We start from the raw sequence: 22,649 nt of genomic DNA on the forward strand, positions 1-22,649 counted from the left end.
TCAAAATTTTGGGGACCACGGCACCAGCAAAAAAATGAAATATATATGCAAGCACAGCTTCGCGGCGTGGAATTGGTTTAGTACATTGTATTGGTCAAACGCGTGCGCATACACGTGCACTCTTGATTTCTGCCGGAATGCCCAGGCTGCGAAACAAAAATAAAAAATTGCGGCACCTTTGGTCCCCAAACTTTTGATCACGACTGTACATAATACCTGCCAAGTCGAACTTAAAAAATATGTAAAAATACCGAGGACACAACACTAAAGGGAAGCATGCACTTCTTTTTAAACCTTGCCTTGAGCACACACCTTTTGTGGCTTTTATTACACATCATTTACCTTTGGACGCATCACATAAACAGCCACAAACTTGGAACAACAGAGCCTGACAATGCATTGCTTTTAAATCACAGCGACTTATTTCAGCGAATGTGCTGTTGCCAATTTCACCTCCTTCATAAATTTGTCTGTGTAAGCTTCCTTACAGCAAGTACCCTTTAAAAAAAAATAAAGATTAAATTTTGTGGTTTTACGTGATAAAACCACAATCTGATTGTGAGGCACGCCGTAGTGGGGAACTCCGGATTAATTTTTACCACCTGTGGTTGTTTGACACATACCTAAATTTAAGTAATGCAAGCATTTTTGTACACATATATGCTGAGGATAAGTTGAGGACTTATCTGTAACCTAAGAATGACAAGCATAAAAGGATGAAAACAAACAGCAGGGTAGCAGCGAGAATGCGCATTTATTGCTGCACAATGCATAAAACTTAATTAACGAACACAATTTCAGAAAATCATGCTCCGATATGTGCTGAACGGAAAGGTGTTCATAGAAATGCCAAAGTATGTCACGGGTCAAGTATGTATGTGGGTGAAGTACCATGTGCCAAAGTATGTCGCACCTGTGCAGCAGAGAAGTCCAGCAAATCAGCAAATGCTCAGCGGTTGGGAGGGTGAGCTGGCAGCTGACCACACACTACATCATACCTGCCAACCTGTGAACTTTAAAATTTGCAAAAATTGCGGGGACGGGGTTTGATAGCACATATTTTAATGCGACGCATTCTTGTCCGAGTCAACCCGGTTTTTGTTGTGTATCAGGCCGTTTTCGTGGGCCGATAGCTAAGATAGTGCAGTCTAAAAATACGTGCCACTGAGGACACTGTCTAGGTGCCCCTGGGGCTGTTAGGTATATATGCCACTCTTCAACGAACCTCTTCGACATCAACTTGGGTCAGTGGGTATCACAACGAACATCTACGTGCTGTTTGCTGTGTTTGCTATTGGAGTTGTCAGCTTGGATTTCTTAAAGGTTTGCCTTGAGCGCCCACCTTTGGGGGATATATAAGCACTATTAATAATTCATTTAGCGTTACACGCAGTACACTAGCAGAACCAAACTTGGAAGAGCAGCGACTATTATCTCTAGATTACAGTGACTTTTTCAGTGGCATTGATGGTGCCAATTTCACCTGCTTTAGGCACTTGTCTGAATAAGCTTGCTTGAAGCAAGTAGGCCTCATTACACTTTGACCATCTGAAGACTTCCAAGGGTATGGCTGAAAATTTAAGAGCTGAACTACATTTGGGTCGTTTGCAGTACTAAATATCTGTTTGCATACAACATTAGTTTCAGGCATTGACAGGAGTCGCTGCATTTTCTCTGCGATCCAGTGCTACTTGTGCCCACTGTACATTGGATCTTGATTCCTTCAGTATGTCCAATGAAAGCATCCTGCGAACATTCATCTTGCATGCAGTACAATCTTTCAACACCTTTGAAATATTTTTGCAAACAGAAATTATTTTTCTCAAAACTTGTTGCAACATTCATAAAATTCTAGAACAGGCCAAAATTTGTAATCTCTACTGAAAATTCGGGAGAGTTGGCAGGGATATGCAATGTCCTCGAGAATATTTTGCCTGTTGAAAACCAGATGCACTAACTAGAATTTGCATTTATTCTAAACTTTTTGCATCAAGCCATGACTAATCATTTCCTGAGCAAGGTTGCCTTCCCACACAGGTTCCACGAGCAGATGGTGCTGCTGTGGGTAGGTTCGAATAAGCCACCGGGTCTGAAAAATCAGGTTCAGAAATCGGTCGGCGACCGTCTTTTGAATTCCTTTGAAATCAATTTTTCCCAAACTGGAGGGTAAAATGCAGTGATTACCAGCCTGACACTAACATATTAGGCCAATGAAAAAGCAGACAATAATTTGCTATTTGTGCAGCCCCTTTGGCTTAAGGCCTCGATCACTTTGCGACAGCTGTGTACACAGTAATGTGTAGATGCAGGCATCAATCGAAGCTAGCAGCACATCCTGGTGCAACTGGTTTGATGCTGTTGATGTTTACTGCTTTGACCATAAGAATATGCACATTGGCTGCGGGCAGTGCATTGCTGGTACACATGCACTAATATGCTGGCATTGGTCTCTTTAACGTGTTCTGGCTGCATATGTCTTGTCAGGCTCCTGTAACCAACTTGTTTAGCTAGCATTTGCCTGTTGTTCTTCGTATTGCCAGTCCTTTTTCTGATCTGGAAACAAGCAAGACTGTTTCGAAGGCTACCAGTTTCATTGGTGTTCCTGGACTCGGGAACCCTCCTTCAGTGGCTGCTTTTTGGAGGCAGTCTTAACACTCCATACATTTGAAGCGCAGTCACTAGCTTTCTGTGCCAGTTTTGAAACTGCGGTGACGACTACTGTGAAATGCTTCTTGAATTTCCATGCACTTGCATTTGTAGATGAGCAATGAACGAGAAAAGGCTTCCCAGAATGCACATTCCCGGTTTGTATTACAGACAGTTTTTCAGAAGTCAAGATAAATCTTTGTTTTTTTCAAAGCAGCCTCAGCTTACAGGTCAGTGTTTTGTGTTAAACAGCTGGCGACTCTTTGCTATCCCAACACCTCACCGCAGTGTGCGATTAGTTTGCTTAAAAGTGCAGCTACCGCTGTCAAGCACCATATGATTGATGAAGTAAACATCAGATGGGTAGAGCGGTGGCACATCGCCACAACGTGTAGTGCAAGCTCTGAAGTCGTTGCATCCGGTACAGAAGTGTGGCGCGAGGATAGTAGTAGCCATAGATGCCCGCTGTTTGTCTTTTTGCTCCTCCTCCAGCAAACACGTTCCAGCGGTTTGTTGTGCAACATCAGATGATGGTGTGCAGGACGTTCACAAACGCAGAGTTGATGAGCGACGGACGATGAATCCACAGGGAGATCATTGACATCAAGCAAACCCAAGCGAAGAGCAAACGAAGAGCAAAATTGCTTTGTAAAGAAACAGCTTGTCACGGTCAGGTCAACTCTAAAGGGAAAGGATGCTTTGCTGAACATCAATATCCTCTTGCACAACTCCAGCGACAACGTCGCAGCAAGGAGCAGAAGGCAGATGACTACAAAAGTCGTTCTCCCACCAAATAAAGGAAACATTAATGCAAGCATTTCCTAATAGCTTAAAAGAGCCCTTTGCAATGTGCAGACCTGCCCAGCTTAGCAGTTGAAAAATACCATGGTCGATGCGAGAGAAGACTAAAATTGGGTCAATAAAAAAAAAAAAAAAACTCCTAACTCTCTAAGTATGCTCTCGCATGCTTAGATTGTGATGATTGCGACATCTCGACAGCTGTGCATGCATAGGTCACGGGGGACCTTGCACACTCTCATTTATGAAAGTGATGCTTCTATACCTCGTATCTATTTTGCGATTTCATGCACACTGTGACGAAACTGTGTACACTCGACAGACCTCGGGTTTTCTGTTAGATACTTTTTAAGTGGCGAGGTCGGCCTATAATGCTATAAAGAAATGCATGACCGATGGTGGAGTCGAACCTCTGTCTTCCAGCACAGCCGCCCAATGCTCTAACCATTAGGCACCTTTGGCAAGTATGCATCTCTCGTACCAAAGTAGCTCTTTGAAACATCTGGGTTCTCTGGTTCTGGTGAAAATGCCATTTTCATTAATGACCACCTCACACCTGAGAACAAAAAGCTGCTTTCCAAGGCGCGCTCACTAAAGAATCAGAGGGAATGGATGTTCGTCTGGACAGACAACTGTGTCATCAAGGCTAGAAAAACAATGACAAGCCGCGTCTTTCGCATCAATTCCGAAGCTGATCTAAAAATATTCGACGTGTGAAAACTAATATAGCGCTGATATAGTAATTACCATATTGACCATGGACGTTCTTTCACCGATTGAACTTGCTAATGCTTTACCGAAACATGACAATTTTTCTGCCATTCACTTTAATGCACGCAGCCTTAAAAAGAATTTCGATCACATTCACACTCTTCTTCATCGCCTTAAGCATCACTTTCTGTTTTATGTTTTTCTGAGACGTGGCTTTCCTCTGATGATCAGAATTTATATAGTATCCGTGATTACCACTGTGAATTCGCTAACCGTACCAGTGATGCCCATGGAGGCTCTGCAATCTTCATATCTAAACAACTGCCATACACCAGGCGCACTGACATTGAAATCAGTGTTGCGAAATGCGAATCCGTTTGGATTGAGCTTGAGCCGGTCAGCACTATTAATAATAAGAAATCAGTGTTTGCCTCCATTTATCGTTCCCCGTCTTCTGACGCCGCTGATTTTTGTAATGCTCTTGCTGTGGTACTTGATAAATTAACCTTCGAGAACAAGAACGTATTTGTAATGGGCGATATTAATATTAATCTACTCGACACTTCAAACCGTGTCTGTATTGATTACATCAGCTGCTTCTCTAGTTTTGGCTTACACTCTCTGATAAATGTGCCTACTCGTCGTGTTAACGACTCGATTTCGTTGCTTGATCACATACTCTCAAATTTTGATGAACATATCTATTCTGGTGCACTCGATTGCGATATCAGCGATCACCTAGCAGTGTTTTTTTACCTTACTAAATCTGTAGTGCCCGTTCATCTGCCTCACCTGCGCACGTCTTTTGATAGAAATGAATTTGTTCGTATTATTTCGATCACTGAGTGGTCACATTTTCTTAACTTCACAGATCCTGAGGCTGCTCTGTCTGAATTTTATTCTGTCATTACTGATGCGATACAGAGATGCACAAAAACTACATCATCCAAAGGCGATATCGCGCTCCACGTGCCCCTTGGATTACTCAATCTCTTCTTTCTTCTTTACGGAAGAAGGACAACCTATACAAAAAAACAAAACGACAGCCATTCAACTGCAAATTGAAATCGCGCTATGAAAAGTATTCGTCTGTATTAGCCACTCTTCTCAAAGCAGCCAAGCGGCACTATTACAGTATGCAGCTGCAGGACTGTGGAAAGGATTCTAAAAGGAAATGGAAATTGCTCAATCAGTTTTTTAACAAAGGAAAAACACATAAGCAAGTGACTTCGGTTGTTCAGGATGGCTTATGCATTAATGATGCTTCAGGGATTGCAAACGCTTTTTCTGAACATTTCTCGTCTGCTTGCTTTGATACCCCTTCCTCTCCTTACTTCTGCACTATTCCACGTTATCCTCATTCTTTCTTTTTATATCCTACATTTCCTGAAGAAGTGCAATCGGTTATTACCAATCTGCGTGCCACAGGCCCGGGTTTGGATAACATTAATGGTGCTGTCATAAAATCAATCAGTCCTTTAATAGCTCCTGTGCTCTCTCACATGTTTAACTTTATATTTAAGACCGGAGTGTTTCCGCAACAGTTCAAGGAAGCAAAGGTATTGCCTGTCTTTAAAAAGGGGACTGTAAGCTTGTCTAAAATTACAGGCCAATTTCCGTGCTTCCTTTCCTAGACAAGGTTTTACAAAAAGTAATTGAAATCCGTTAAGTAAATATCTCACAAAATTTCATATTTTCTCTGATTCTCAGTTTGGTTTTCGTGAGGGGCTTTCTACTAATATAGCTATTGCTAACTTCACTGACACAATTAAAAGATGTATTGATAATGGGATTTATGCTGGAACTATTTTCGTTGATTTTGCAAGGGCTTTTGACTCTATTGACCACAACATACTTCTTATAAAACTGGAGCGCTATGGCATAACTGGACCAGCCTTAAACCTTTTACGGAGTTTTCTGAACAATAGGAAACAATGCATTTCTATTAATGGTGCTAACTCCGACCCAATTACTATAAATGTGGAGTTCCTCAAGGCTCTATTTTGGGACCGATTCTCTTCTTAATCTTCATTAATGATCTCCCCCAGTGTCTATCTTCTTCACAGTGCATATTATATGCGGATGACACCACCATTATTTCTTCCCATACTAAACTTGACAACCTAATGTCCAACCTTCAAACAGATTTACATTCTCTTCATAATTGGTCTTTTATAAATAAACTAACAATCAACGTAAAGAAAACGTGCTTTATGCTTTTTACGTGTCCTCAGAAAAAAAATCCAATTCCTCGTACTCTATATATTCAATCACAAGAAATCAAAACTAACAGTAGCACTACCTTTTTAGGTGTTGTTATTGACTCTAACCTAAAGTTCCGTGACCATATCTTGTCTGTTATTAGAAAAACCGCACCAGGACTTCGGGCACTAATTCGCGCTCGATCTTTTTTTGATATCACAACACTTGTCACTTTATATTATGCATTTATTCACAGTCATATCAATTATTGTATTGAGTCCTGGGGCAGCACTTATAATATCCATCTATCACCTCTCCTAACCCTTCAAAAGCAAGCTATTCGTATTATTTCTTTTGCACCTCGACAATCTCACTCACTCCCGTTCTTTCTTAACAATCGTGTACTACCTTTATCCCTATCCTATTACTATAATCTTGGTCTATTATTTTTCAAAGTTTTTCATCGCTATCTCTACCTCGATATAATTTCATCATTTGTATTCGTTAATTCTAACTGCACCCGTTTTTCTGTTAAGGGCAATCTACTTTTGCCTAAGGTACGCACTAACTATGGAAAACAAGCTATTCTTTTTTCTGCTATATCACTCTGGAACTCCCTGCCTACTGACTTAAAACAATGTAACTCCCTTTCCAATTTAAATGTACTTAAAGGACTACCTATTTGAATAAAAAAATAACTGTTCTAATTAACATTGCTATTGCCTTTGAATGTATTCGTCACTTTTTCAAATTTATTGTGCTGACATGTTATACCATGGTATTATTATCTTTTCTTTTTTGGATGTTATGTTGTGTCGGTTTTCTTTTGTATTTTTGTACAGTTTTCATTTTTGTAACTTGGTTTTTTTAGTATATGATTATGCATGATATTACTGTAATTATTTCGTCTTTATGTGCTTGTTAATTTTTCACCTATGCAGTGTTAGTTTCGTTTCATTACTCGATATTTAATTCATCGTAAGGGGTTCCCGCCTGCAGTTTTTACTTTGGGACCCCTTCCTGTATACTACTGTCTATGTACTAATTTACTTATCAATAAAAATGAATTGAATTGAAGAGGAGCTAACGAGTTGGGAGCAATGCAAGAAAAAGCTCTGCGACCTTTTCGGGAGGACAGTTGGGTGACAACGAGCCGCGAAGAGGGAACTCGGAACTCGCGCCCAGGCGTCAACCAAGTCATACGTGACGTATATTCAGGACGTTCTTGCCCTTTGCCGCAAGGTGGACGAGCGAATGCCGGAAGATGAAAAGGTGAACCATGTGCTGAAGGGCGTAGCTGACGACGCCTTTAACCTGCTCGAGTACAAGAACTGCACCAGCATCGACGGCATCATAAGTGAATGCAGACGTTTCTAAGAAGCTAAAGGCCGTCGAATTGTCCATCAGTACACCCGTCTTCCAAATACAGCCGCTACATCATCGTGCGAAGACCATTCAGCGCCTCAGTCGACCACGTCCGAGAGCATTGTGCGCATCGTTCGCCGAGAAATAGAGGCCGCATCGCCGGTTAACTCCCAGACGTATGCCCCGAACGATTTTCGACCGACGGTTTCCCTCATCCAGTCTGTCGTTCGCGAAGAACTGGCGAACCTTGGTGTTCCCTCCGTTTGCCCCATCAACCGATCCGATTCCTTTACTACAACTGTCCCGGCTCCGCGGAACCAGTACCTCTCACAGCCCTATCGTAACCCAATGGAATGGCGAACACCAGATGGCAGGCCTATTTGCTTCAACTGCCGACGTGTTGGCCATATTTCTCGTCACTGCCTCAACACCTGGACACCCTCATTTCGATCTGCATTCCAACCAGACCATCGCTCACCACGTAGTCGCCCGCCGCCGGAAGAACTCACAGAGCCTTACTACCACCGTGCTGAGGCCTCGCCACCTACACGGAAGAGTCATTCGCCTTCTTCTCAACGGCCCCTGCCTCGCCCAGCTACTCTTCGCCGTTCTCCGTCGCCCATGTACCGGCGCTCGTCGGAAAACTGACAGGTGCAGCTCCGAGGGGTGACGCTGCTACATCGACCCGGACTGAAATTCCTCTGCTGACCCTGTCGACGGATAGAAATTTACTTCAGGTGTAGGTGGATGGTGTCCTTGTAACAACTTTGATTGATACCGGCGCGCACATCTCTGTCATGCGTGGCCATCTTCGTCGACGCCTGACTCAAGTCATCACACCTGCTGCGTCCTGTGTTGTGTGGGTCGCCAATGGCAGAACGCCGGCCGTCATAGGAATGTGCGCTGCCCGTGTCAGTGTCGCTGGCCGTCAGACCTCTGTTCTTTTCACTATTATGGAAGAATGTCCTTACGACGTTATATTGGGTTTCGATTTTCTATCATCGCATTCGGCGTTGACTGCTCCGCGGGACTTATTCAGCTCGATTTGTCGTGCTCTTCTGACCCTCCTGAGGAAGTTTCCCGCAGATTGTGTTCAACCGAGCACATTTGTCTTGCCCCCCAAGCTATGACGTGCGTCGTTCTTTCGCCCTCCCCACCTGTGCCTGACGGCGATTACATCGTCTCTCCTATTTCGGACGTCCCCTTCGCCCATAACATTGCGCTTCCTCACACTGTCGTCAATGCTACGAACAATTCTACGTGCCTGCCTATTCTAAACTTCGGACCATACAGCCACGTTCTACCGCAAGACATAGCCTTAGGCACGCTGTCATCTTGCGAAGACTACCACCTCTCGGCCTTGACGACTGAAACGTCGTCTCAAGGTGCTTCATTGCCTTCTTCACCAGCTACCTTACCCGACGTCCCCAACATTATTTCTACTGATGTCGCGCCTCAGCACGCCGACCAGTTACGCCGTTTTTGCTCGCCTCATTCAGCGACATTTTTGACTTGGATGGTGGCCCTTTAGGTCAGACTTCCATTGCAAAACACATCATTGACACTGGCGACGCCCATCCGATTCACCGGAGACCATATCGGGTGTCCTTGCATGAGCGACAACTTATTCAAACGGAATTCGAAAAGATGCTTTCTCGGGGAATAATTGAGCCGTCTTCAAGCCCGTGGGCGTCCCCTGTACTCCTAGTTAAAAAGAAGGACAACACCTGGCGTTTCTGCGTGGACTACCAGCACTTGAACAATATAACTAAAGAAGATGTTTATCCTCTTCCCCGCATCGATGACGCGCTGGACTGCCTTCACGGTGCGAAATATTTTTCTTCCATCGACCTTCGGTCCGGCTACAGGCAGATTGGTGTAGACGACATGGACCGCGAGAAGACAGCGTTTGTAGCACCGGATGGCCTATACCAGTTCAAATCCACGCCTTACGGCTTGTGTGAGGCCCCAGCCACGTTCGAACGTATCATGGACGCACTTCTGCATGAACTCAAGTGGTCCATCTGTCTTTATTACCTAGATGACGTCATCGTTTTCGCTCCTACGTTTGCCACACACCTCGAGCATCTTTCATTAGTTCTTTCTGTATTTCGAAATGCTGGCCTCCAGCTTAATTCGTCACGGTGTCACTTCGGTCACCGCCAAATCACTATCATTGGCCATCTTGTTGACTCATCTGGTGTGCGCCCAGACCCAGATAAAGTGCCGGCTGTGAAGAATTTTCCTACCGACCAGCGCCAAGGATGTACGGAGCTTTGTGGGCCTGTGTTCTTACCTCCGCCGCTTTGTTCACAACTTTGCGGAAGTCGCCTGACCTCTTACTGCGCTTCTGAAAGCTGATGCTTCATTTTCCTGAGGCCCTGAGCAAGCGACCGCCTTCTCGAAGCTCATCTCCCTGTTGACATCTCCACCTATTTTGGCGCACTTCGACCCGTCTGCGCCTACGGAAGTCCGCACTGACGCCAGTGGTCATGGCATCGGCGCCATTTTGCCTCAGCGTCAGCGAGGGAATGACCGTGCGATTGCATACGCAAGTCGTTTGCTTTCTGCTGCTGAACGCAACTATTATATCACCGAGCGAGAGTGCCTTGCACTTGTCTGGGCCCTCACGAAATTTCGTCCATACTTATACGGTCGGCCATTTACAGTCACTACAGACCACCACGCGCTGTGCTGGCTCTCTTCCCTGAAGGACCCTACAGGACGCCTCAGTCGCTGGGCATTGCGACTTCAGGAGTACCCGTACACCGTCGCCTACAAGTCGGCTCGTTTACACCAAGATGCCGACTGCCTTTCACGTCATCCTGTCGACCCTCCGGATATTTTTGCGACCGACACTCCTGCTCCTGTTCCCTCGCTCTCTGCATTCGCTGACATCGCCACCAAGCAGCGCTGTGACCCCTACATACGGGACGTCATGGACAAGCTCGCGTCTGCGCCGTCCGACCCCTCCCTTCGACTGTTTCTCCTCCAGGACGACACGTTGTATCGGCGCAGCATGCACCCTAGTGGTCTGGAGATGCTGTTTGTCGTTCCCCGTCATCTGCGTGCCACCATTCTTTCTCAGTTACACGATGTACCCACGGGTGGTCACCTTGGCGTCTCTCGCACGTACGAACGTGCACGACGCCGATTCTTTTGGCCCGGTCTATACCGATCCGTCAACCCCTACGTCGCTTCTTGCGAGTTATGTCAGCGCCGGAAAAAGCCACCTCTACTCCCTGCTGGTCGCCTTCAACCTATCGACGTGCCATCCGAACCATTCTTTCGCGTTGGGTTAGACCTGCTCGGACCTTTTCCTATATCTGCTTCCGGCAACAAGTAGATTGCTGTCGCTACCGACAATAGAACTCGGTACGTGATCACCAAAGCTCTTCCGACATCCTGAGCGACCGACGTTGCTGAGTTTCTTTTGCACGACATCATCCTTCATCACGGCGCTCCTCGTCAACTTCTTACAGACCGCGGCCGGTATTTCCTCTCCCGAGTTGTGGACGACCTACTCCGTTCCTGCGCCACCAAGCACAAGCTCACTACTGCCTACCATCCGCAGACGAACGGCCTTACTGAGCGCCTTAATCGTACTATCACAGACATGCTATCAATGTACGTTTCCGATGACCACCGTGACTGGGACAATGCTCTCCCCTTCGTCACATTCGCGTACAATTCGTCGCGTCACGACACAGCCGGTTACTCACCATTTTATCTATTGTACGTCCACGACCCCGTATTGCCTTTCGACACCGTCCTGCCCATCCCTCAGGCTTCTACGTCGGAATACGCCCGAGACGTCATTGCCACAGCCGAACAGGCACGTCAAGTTGCTCATCGTCGCCTTTCTATTTCCCAGAAGTAGCAGAAGAGCACATATGAGAGTCGCCACAGGCGACGCTAATTTCCTTCCAGGGGACCTTGTCCTTCTATGGTCTCCTAGCCGCCGCGTTGGCCTATCAAAAAAGTTAATGTCGCGCTACGCTGGTCCTTACCGGGTCCTCCGCCAGGTGACAGCTGTAACATACGAAATCTCCCCGGTCCCGACTCCCGCTTGCTCTGCCCAGCCTCCCTGTGACGTCGTGCATGTTGGCCGCCTCAAACGCTACCCGTCTTCGTCTACATAAGACGCACCGGGACGGTGCTTCCACGTCGGAGGGCCATATGTTACAACGCTGGGAACAAGGTGGAAGAAGAAGGGCACGAGCTGGTGATGGAAGACAACAACGTTAGGGACTTGCCTGCGCTGTCTGTCTTTAAAGTTACAGTGAAATCTACTTACAGCTGATATTACAAAAGATATATATATATATATATATATATATATATATATATATAGTGCTCTTGAAGAAGGTCGGTCCACCGACCGAAACTGTTGGGTAAGTCAACCTAACATAACCGCGAAGTTGTACTTCTCATTTTTCTATGTATATATATATATATATATATATATATATATATATATATATATACAGTGTGTTTCAGCGAACACTTTCAAAAATTCTTACAGGTTGCCTGTTGCAGATAGCACAATTCTAGTTCATGAGCTGGTCTACTCGAGGAGGCGGACAATAATTGCACAAGAAATTGAAATGCATAATCGAATAATTAACATAAACTCACTAATTAAGTTTTTAACTAATTACCTGATGGCCCATATTGCAATTTACAAATTGTAGCCGTGGAGTTCGCAAGACGGATCCACTTGGAACGAACTCTCGGGATGACACCAGTTTCGAAATATCAATTCCCGAACTTTGCGGAGAAATGCATTGACGTTCCAGTTAATTTTGTGCTTCAATGTATAAAACGACGTTTTCTTAAGAAACTAACTGGAACGCCAATGCATTTCTCCGCAAAGTTCGAGAATTAATATGTCGAAACTGGTGTCATCCCGGGAATTCGTTCCAATTAAGTGGATCCGCCTTGCGAACTCCACGGCTACAATTTGTAAATTGCAATATGGGCCATCAGGTAAATAGTTAAAAACTTAATTAGTGAGTTTATGTTAATTAGTCAATTATGTCCGCGTCTTCGACTGGACCAGCGCATTAACTAGAATTGGGCTATCGCTACAGACAACCTTAAATAAATTTTGAAAGTGTTCGCTGAAACACCCTATAATAATATATATATATATATATATATATATATATATATATATATATATATATATATATATATAGCTTCGCTGTAAAAATTATGAGTGGCTCTGCTACCGCAAACACCAGAGACCAGCGGAGCTGGGGAAAGCCTAGTAGAGTAGTGGCAAACCACACACTTAATTACCTGGCGCTCAGGATTTCTTCGCGACGTTCTGCGTAGTACCGCAATGAATTTAATCGGCCACGATAACATGCCTCCGGATCTTCATTTCTTCGCCTACGCGAACTCTCGTCTTCCCTCAATCTAAACTCGGGATGTTCTCTTCCGTGACGCTTGGTCTCCGCTTCCCCAGCTCTTGCTTCGGTCTTTCGGAAGCAACTAGTGTCCAGTTGTCTGATCGAAACCTGCCGAGCCGCCGCCAGAGGCATCGGCTGCAGTCACAGACACCAGGCGCGTTCGGCGCGAACGCGATCGGCGTCGGCAGCAGCTCTATAGTAGTAGTGGTTTAAGCAACTCTACACGTCCCACTACCACATGCCTTCACTCCTCCTCTCCACCTCACATCCGCTATTCTGCGCGCTGCTATTTTTATACTACGGACTCAGCATCGCAGCCGCTCTTTCCCGGTCGGCACCACGGCTCCGCCTTCAGGCACCTTCTCACATTTCTGGAGGACACGGGGCTGCCGTGCAAACTGTAAAATGCGCGGCCTGGCTACCCCTGAAAGTCAAGGGCTGTGTAATCGATCGACCTTTACTCTCTTTTCTTTCTCTTTTCTTTCGTCTTTACATCCCCCGCCCCTTCCCCATGGCGCTGAGTCGTGCTCCCTAAAGGGCTGCAGAAAATAGCGCCTCTTCCTCTTCACAACCACAATCTCTCTTTGCTTTCACTCTCACTCAGCTCTCTCTCCCCCCGATCGGCAAAGCTATCGCACAGCTTCTGGGTAGCAGAAAATAGCATCTTACTTCCTCTCTCTGAACTACTATATGGGGCATTCTGTAAGAGTCCACCTAGTGGACTGTCCACTTCGGCCGTCGCCATTGGCTCAGGCCTCACGAGCGCTAAGGTGCCTGTCTCCTTCGTGCTCGTGAGGCCTGCGCCATTGACGACAGCCGTAGTGGACAGTCCACTAGGTGGACTCTTACAGAATAACCCCCCCCCCCCCCTGGTCCGCGATGATGATAACTACGCGATCCGCACAACTTCACGAAGCAGAATATACAATTTTTAGATGGGTTTGAGCGAAATTTTCCCTTGCAAACCTTTTGAGAAAGCGGAGCGTGGTGCGAAGTCGTCTTCGCTGCTCGGCGCTGTGCGCGTCCCATTGTTCACTTAGGCTTGTTTGTACATATTGTAAAACAGAATTATTTCGAACACCCGAGGCCGGGCAAAAGTTAGGGTCACAAAACAGAATGGTGACTAACAACCAAATGCTTTACTTACTCAATGCTAAAAGTTTTTAAAAAATTACACCATCTTCCCGTTGGGGAACCCTGAGTAGTATGCGAAGCAGCCATGGGGTCGACTCAAGGTAGTTTTACCAGCTGTATAAACTTGGACATGCAGCAGCATCAGCAACGCGCAGAACTGTTGTCGACGCCGTCGCAGTTTTGCCCGCGTTCGCACCGAACGCGCGCGGCGTTGGTGACTGTTGCCGGTGCTTCTGGGGCGCCTACCGTCGTGCCTGTAACCTAAGCTGCTTCATAGAGAGTTTTAGTTTCACGTACGTGGAAGAGTTCGCGTACGTGGAGCTCCTACCTGACTGAAATGCGCATGCGCAGAACGTGGAGGCCGCCCGCGCGTCTTGCGGACGCGCGTGAAAACTTCGCGCGTGCGTTGCGTGCTCTACGTACGTGGCGGTCCGACAGGGCGCTCTCGCGAGTTACGAAACTATCGAGAGACAGCAGGTTTCAAGATGGCGGCAGACCAAGCGAACGCTCCGAGCAGTGCTCCGCGCCTAAGATTTTCAAAAAGTGACGACTTAGACCTACTTCGTGATGTTCGAGACTGCAACCCATTCGAAGACATGATGCGGTATCCAATGAGATGGACTGAAATCGCCGTGCGGCTGTCGGCGGCCAGGGGAAAAGTGTTCAGTGCTCGAACTGCGCACGATCGCACAGACCTCCTGCTCACGCAGTACGCTGACAAGGACAGCAAAAGCCTCCGCAGGTAAATAACCTTGCTGCTTCAGTTGTGTGTAGCGCAAATAGATAGACGGTAAAGGTCAGTATATTTTTCGCAATTGCACGAATACGCAGGTCAGGAACTGAAGAGGAGTATGAAGAGCAAGATAAGCTGCTCCAAGAACTTCTCGACATGGCAAGAGAAAACCGCTACAGATATCGACGAATGCGAAAAACTTGTGGCAAACAGAGCTGTTCAGGTGTAGAAACTGCACGGCTTTCCAAGTTGCTGGCGTGCCGTTCCAGAGACGCTGCAGCTGCAGCCTACGCTGTGACATCGAGCAGCAGCAACAGCAGCGGTACCAACTTGGGTAATGCACGAAAATACGTGCTTGTAGCCTATGACTGCTGCCGATCAAACCGCAAATTAACCATTGCCATTCACTATAATTTTATACGCCTGATACGTTTCCCTGTTCTTAACCTGACTTCTCTTGCATGTTTCAAAAAATTATTTTACTTGCTATTCGCACGACTGCAGGCACTGACAATGCTACACCGTCGCTGTTGTTTAATCATATGATCACTGGCAAAGGCGACACTGCAATCGTTCTGGACGAGCAGCAACAGCAAGTCCCGATACCCGCGCCCACCATCTGTGAGGAGCTCTCTGATGTAGCAGCCAGCCCTTCCTCGTCGTCACCAGCGGGTTCGGCCATCTTAGGGGACACTCGCAATCGGGGACACTCGCAATTAGGGGACACTCGGATTATCGCGCACGGAGCCGCATGTGTTGCCATTCGTTGCGCAATCCGGAGACGAGAGGAGCGTCGGAGAGGAGAGGAGGAATGTCGAGAGGAGAGATGAGACAAGGAGAGGAGGGGGAGGAGGATGCACATGCTCAGAGGAGAGGAGCGTCGGAGAGGAGAGGAGGAATGCCGAGAGGAGAGGAGGGGAGGCGGATGCGCATGCGCAGTGCGGGTGTGGACGCCGCACGGCGGATTCAGGGAGGGACATAGCCCCGAGCATAAGATGCTTCGCAACTAAAAATTACCGCATATCCACGACGTGAATGATGATGAGTGGGCGAAGCACCGGGGGATCATTCGGGTAAACCAGAGCACGGCCGCTGGATTAAAAAATTTTCGCAGTTTCACCTGAAAGGCGAAGCATCAATTGCGATAGCAAATTTGTCGAGAGCTATACGGAGTAATGATAGTAGCTTTATCAGCTGTATAAATTTGGACATGCAGCAGCACCAGCAACACGCAGAACTGTTGTCGACGCCGTCGGCGTTTTGCCCGCGTTCGCACAAAATGCGTGCGGCGTTGGTGACTGTTGCCGGAGCCTCTGATATAAATAGGCACCTGGTGCCGCAGCTACACGTCGCCTCCCTTCCCTCCCCCTCCCCCCCACGGCCTCTCGCGCGTCGGAAGAAGGCGTGTTTGCTCTACATATATGGTGATTGTAAAGGAGAAAAGAGACGCTTACTTCTGCAGCCCTTAAGCGAGCACGGCGCAGAACGCGCGTTTGTTCTCCGCCGTGCGTTCACTCCCCGTGAAAGACGCGCCCCTCGCGCTCTTTCACTCGCACATACAGCGTTCGGCGCGCGGCGACGATTGGCGCTGAGCCATGCTCCCTCAAGGGCTGCAGAAGATAGCGCCAACCTTTCCCTTTCCCTCAAGAACCACTTATCGGCGACGATTTATTCTCCAAATGACGTCATACGGAACCTCACGGCGACGGCGACGGCGACGCCGACGGCAGAAATCTGCTTTTGAGTGTCCATATAATTGCTATCGCAATAAAAGGTGCCGTGACCAGAGCTACGGACGAGAGAAGAAAGAGAGCGCGCGTCGGAAACGAACGCCCTTATGCACCGCAGCGCCCCTAGCTACGGACCAACGTTGCAGGATCTAGTAACGTTGCTACAGACGAGAGAGAGAGAGAGCGCGCGCGCGTCGGGAACGAGAAAGAGAGCGCGCGTCGGGAATGAACGCCCTTGTGCACCGCAGCACCCCTAGCTACGCCGCTAAAAAGATATCGCGTGCGCTCTGTTCGCGGTACTATATAACTATGGGGGTTCAAAACGTCCGGACATCCTCCCTGGGTAAGCGCATGGGCACGATCGCACACAAACACGCACGTTCGCACTGCGTGTTTGTACACGAACACACTCACGTGCCAACAAACACACTTACACACATAAACACTGACGTAGACGCTGCGTTTTGGACATGCAAACACGCATCAATGCGCGCACATACACATTCATGCAGACGCACAAATCCGCACAAAAGAACGCACGTAAGCGCGGGCGCGCACACACACAAGACTAACCGAAAACGTGCTGAAGAAAAGCGTCCGGCAAGCAGCAACAGCAGTACACGACCGAGCCAACACACCACCACCTAGAAGACCACCTAGAATACTTAAGGCCCCCGCGCCGCCTCCGCGCCCAAGCACCTACGTCACCAAGCTCAGATCATCGCTCGGATCGACGCAAACGCCACCTAGTTTGTTTCGACCATGGCCGCGAGCGACGCGAGCGGCGTCCCGTGACGTGCTTCGACCATGTAGGCGAAGTGTATAAATACGGGACCACCGCTTGCGCTGGCTCAGTCCGACGAACGCCGCAGGCGCGCACTCTCAAAGTTTACCGCCGACACAGTGTCTCTTTCTGTCTGCCTGCTTACCAGGCAGCTAACCGTCCCCTACCTGACAATATTTTTGACTTCGTGCTGTGTTTGTGCACGTGAACGAACTGCAAGAATGCCCGGCTGCTGTTGCGCTCCCAACTGCAAGTCGAACTATGCAGGAGAGCTGAGCGTGCGAGTGCACGTGTTTCCGAAAGACCCGGTGCGGCGGGCATCATGGACAAGAGCGGTTTCCCGAAACGATTTTGCTCCGACGAAGAACACAGTAGTAAGATATGGCCTATGATTCGAATACGGGGGCTTTTTATTAACGCAATACACGTTTTTGCGGCTGAACGTATGCAGCACCAGTTTAATCGGCCTGCTTGCAAGGAGATAACGCAAGCTGCTCCCGGGGCCGGACCGGCGGTGACCTGGGAGACGTGACGAAAGGCGGGGGGGGGGGGGGGGGGGGGCGGCGACATCGACGACACAGACGCTCTTTTTGCACCCAGTTTCGGTTTCAAGGAGCCTGCCAAGGGGAACTAATTGTTCGCGTAGCTCCCACATGAACTCCGCTATTCAAAATTTGATCGTTGGGATAGGTCGCTTCGAGGCGTCGAGGACGGGCCCCAAAGTACTCATTTGCTGTAGCCACCTATTGTTGATAATTAGAAAGTCAATTACCGTAACTTCGCTAATTACGCACGTAAGTGCGCAAATTGCTCTGTATCTAGAGGCCGCCAATCCGTACACTGAAATGCTAAACATAAAGTGACCAAGACATATATTTTTCTCATTTTAACAATTTGGTGCAGCTAAAAAAACACCCTGTATAGCGTGAGGCAGCCGGAGCAATCTCAGCGCCCACGGAGGAAGCTTTTCCTTCCTCCATTTCAGCGCCCCATGTAAAAGAGTGCACCGTCGATGTCACCGCCCCCGCGCCTTTCGTCACGTCTCCGAGGTCACCGCTGGTCCGGCCGCGCGAGCAGCTTGCGTTATCTCCTTAATTGCCGTCTGCGGCGTTGGCCTAGCGCTTCAACTACATCGACTACACAGACGCTCTTTTTGCGGCCAGTTTCGGTTTCAAGGAGCCGGCCAAGGGGAACTAATTGTTCGCGTAGCTCCCACATGAACTCTGCTATTCAAAATTTGATCGTTGGGATAGGTAGTGTCGAGGACGGGCCCCAAAGTACTCATTTGCTGTAGCCACCTATTTTTGATAATTAAAGAGTTAATTACCGTAACTTTGATAATTACGCATGTAAGTGCGGAAATTGCTCTGTATCTAGAGGCCGCGAATTCGTACACTCGATTGGTAAACATAACGTGACCAAGATTTATATTGTGGTAAGTTTAAAAATTGGGTGCAGCTAAAAAAACACCCTGTATATATATATATATATATATATATATATATGAAGGAAGTATTTCTTCGGATCCGTTGTTCAATAAATTAAAAGAAGTGCAGGCGCAAGTAGAAAAGAAAACACATTTAATTTCGCCGTTTCGGCCAGGGTCCGGCCTTCATCAAGAGTGCGATTAGAAGCACACAGAGTTCAATTTATACATTGTCTCTGTAAAAAAAAAAAAAAAAAACGCGGTACCTGGTCTATGACCACAAACACGTGTGTACATTTAGTAACTTCTTGCATACCAACACGTACAATGACTGATGTCAAACTCAACGGAAATAGGAGAGAGAAATCAACGTGACTACAAACTTCGGTCGCACACCCAGTGGCGCTGTAACGTGACTACAACTTGCGCGTGCGCACAGTGGCGTGAAATAATCTACGTATGAACAACTACGTAACGACTTACTACGCCAGCGTTATCCTCCCTTAGTTATCAGCGACGCGATTCAAAAAAGCAGACAACCTTAATCGTCGCGCGCTCATCAACAAATAACCAGCTCCCCCAGATTCGCGGACTAACCTTACCCTCACGTATTCAGCATCAAATCCTAACACGCAACCGTATTCTCCGGAAACATCCTACCATACTCTTACACAGCGAGCAAATGCGCTGAACCTCCGCGGGTGGTATACAGACGGGTCACCAACCTCATAGACGTCCTCTAAAATTCACTCAGCTAACTTCAAGGGCTGCGCACCACGCGGAAAGCCTCGATGCAGGCTCTGCCCCATGATGAATACTTCTAATGTGGCCAAGAGCACCGCGTCTTCATTTTCATTCAAATCCGAGGGGATTACAACTGCGACACTGTATATATCTCCTCGAATGCACCATTTGCCGCGCACAATACACCAGACAAACGGAAACCCCTTTTAGGCTACGCTTTAATAATCACCAATCACATGTAAAATCTATAGCGCAGCTCCCCCTCTCCAAACATGTGAACACACTAGGCCATTCTGCGGAAAAGTTTAAGGCCACTATTTTGAAATCAGGATTCCCCACTCAGTACGATAGAGAAGCTTGCGAGTCATTTCTAATACACAAGTTCAGCTCACTTTCAAAGTGAATAAATGAAGGCATAGGTAGGCTGACATGCATGCCAAACGAATAAGAGGCATGTTTGGTGCAGCAATGGATATTTTCCTGGTTGCTGTATGCATTTCATAATGATTATATATGACATATGCAATATGGCATATTTATGAAGTGATGCGTATATTGCCGCCTCGTTTATTAGAAATTCTCCTCGCCCTTAAGTAAACGTTGATGTTTACTACTTCACCTTGTCGTAGAATTTTTCATTTATCGTTTATTTTGCTTTTGTTACACACATAGACTTTGCATAAGAAACTGCTTGCACGCAAATACAAAGAATGCCACCTGTGCGAAGAATGCAATAGAACGCAGTTCGTGGAATTCAAAGGTCAGTGGAGGTCACAGTACAGGTGTCCCATAATCAGGTGGGGGTGCACTGACCGTCTTCGTGATCATACAAAAGTTGCACCAACCTCAGAATCAAAAAACAAAAGAAACACTCTCCTGACAGCTGCCGCCCCTCGCATACACTCTGTAACCATGTGACCACTCTCCCCTATATTCCGTTGGCTGCGTCGTTCCTCCCTTGTGGACACGACTGAATGTGCACCTATTCATGTGTGGGTTACTCACAAATTACTTATCTCTTCTTTTTTTTAACGCCACTGTATGTGCGCCCGAAGTTTGTAGTCACGTTAAATTCTCTCTCTTTCTCTCTCTCTCTCCTGTTTCCGTTGAGTTTGACTTGAGTCAGTGTACGTGTTGGTATGCATGACGTCACTAAATGTACATGTGCTTGTGGTCATAAACCAGGTACCGGTTTTTTTTTTTCCCTACAGAGAAAATGTATAAATTGAGCTGTGTGTGCTTTCTTATTTTCTTAACAGAACGTCGTTTTATGCATCAAAGCACAAAAGTAACTGGAACGCAAAGTTCTGGAATTAATATCTCGAAACGGTGTTATCCCGAGAATTCATTCCAAGTAGATCCGCCTTGCGAACTGCATGGCTAGAATTTGTAAATTGCAATATGGGTCATAAGGTTATTAGTTAAAAACTTCATTATTAATTTTTTGTTAATTAGTCGATTATGCAATCCATTTTTGTGCAAGTAATGTTCGTCTCTTAGAGTAGACCAGCTCATTAACTTGAATTGTGCTATCTGCCGCAGGCAACCTATAAAAACTTTTGGAAGTGTTGGCTGAAACACTCGGTATAACCGTATAGTGCTGACCATGTATGTTCAGCTCTGTTCTGCGTAAAAATAACTTTCTCCATAAAACATGCACGTATAAGGCCGGCTAATAGGCATCTCTAAAGCACACTGATCTATTAAATAAATGGCGAATTATATTTAACCCATTCTTTGATTTAGCCACTAAGTATTTCCCACTCGGTTCTTTGTCCCCTATTCAAGAATAAACAGGTCCCATTACGTACAATTCCTGCATAAAACATGATGTCGGCTCAAAGATATATCGAAAGCACACCGGTCGGTATATAAAATGGCCTATGATATTTCACAGGTTATTTGATTTAATTCACTTTCTTTGATTTAATAATTTGGTATCTGCCACTCGGGGGAGTGCCAGTTTTTTACCATGCCTCTTGCACGGTGCATCCGCCGATTTGGTGCGCGAATTACGACAAATACAGTTTGTGAGAGATGTAGTGCATATACACTACATCGCATGACAATAAAGCTTTGACCTTTGTGGAGAATGAACGTGAACATTTCATGAGATTGAAACTTGTAGAGCATGAATGTAAACAAAATGGCAGGTATCGCCTTTCCTCCTCAAGCATTGATTTACCAGCTTCACTAAAGCTCCGCCTAACATAAATACCAACATGAGCGTTCGATCTGCCATCTTTTATATTTTATAGTGTTCTGTATAGCCGTGCATTCGCAGTGAAGATTTTTTTAAGCTCTGACGATTTCATTCTCTCACTAGCTATTTAGCAAACTTTTTAGTGAACCAAATGAGCAAGACGAGTATGTCCCACAAAGAGCCGGCAGCGTCAATGCAACACCGGAGGAGACGTTCGCGTCGTCGACGTGGACAATCGGTCTGTAGGTCGAAACGAGAGCTCCTTAGCTCCAATTCCGCAGGTCCAGCAGAAGGTAGTTGAATCGGCATCGATAGATATCTCCGAAACACTGCTTCAAGCGAGCCGAGCAAGTCCGGAATCGAATGTTTGGCCCCGCTTGCCGCCGTGCACACGGACAGCGCGAGCAAATACAGTGCACCAAAAAAAAAAAAAAAAATCACTGTTGGACTCTGTCGTCAAAGCGACGCTGTGACAAATAATTGACGCCCTGCAGCTGGTATACTGTCTGGTTAAAATACGCCAGTGGCACTACCAGCGGCGAAAATTATGAAAGATATAGACAGTCTCCTAGCTACACTGCAGTAACATCTGCCCGCGAGGATGACTGTGCTGTGAAGTGTGCACGTAAGCGTTGCACAGAACAGTACGTTGTGCAAGATTTCATCGCCGTGTTCACCATAACACCACCCTCTTTCCTCTTCACATCCTATCTCTGTGATTACCCCAAAACCCTTCCACTTGCAGCCGCGGAGTAA

General features: G+C 46.8%; 1 protein-coding gene across 1 annotated transcript; it reads left to right on the forward strand.

Moving 5' to 3' along the window:
* The first annotated feature begins 14,591 nt into the window (after positions 1–14,591).
* LOC125941956 (uncharacterized) lies at positions 14,592–22,649 on the forward strand. The gene is made up of 4 exons (XM_049659838.1): positions 14,592–15,015; positions 15,105–15,436; positions 15,511–15,678; positions 22,639–22,649. Exons 1-4 carry the CDS (start codon positions 14,759–14,761, stop codon positions 22,647–22,649), a joined length of 768 nt encoding a protein of 255 aa, XP_049515795.1. The 5' UTR covers positions 14,592–14,758.

The sequence above is a fragment of the Dermacentor silvarum genome, unplaced genomic scaffold (genome assembly GCF_013339745.2).
Source record: "Dermacentor silvarum isolate Dsil-2018 unplaced genomic scaffold, BIME_Dsil_1.4 Seq709, whole genome shotgun sequence".
Lineage (NCBI taxonomy): Eukaryota > Metazoa > Arthropoda > Arachnida > Ixodida > Ixodidae > Dermacentor > Dermacentor silvarum.

What these genes read in the sequence shown, in the direction of transcription:
- LOC125941956 (XM_049659838.1), top strand. Translation starts at nt 14,759, where the DNA reads ATGGCGGCAGACCAAGCGAACGCTCCGAGCAGTGCTCCGCGCCTAAGA. An exon ending in GACAGCAAAAGCCTCCGCAG is followed by an intron (nt 15,016 to 15,104) that starts GTAAATAACCTT and finishes ACGAATACGCAG; the next exon opens with GTCAGGAACTGAAGAGGAGT. An exon ending in TAATTTTATACGCCTGATAC is followed by an intron (nt 15,437 to 15,510) that starts GTTTCCCTGTTC and finishes GCACGACTGCAG; the next exon opens with GCACTGACAATGCTACACCG.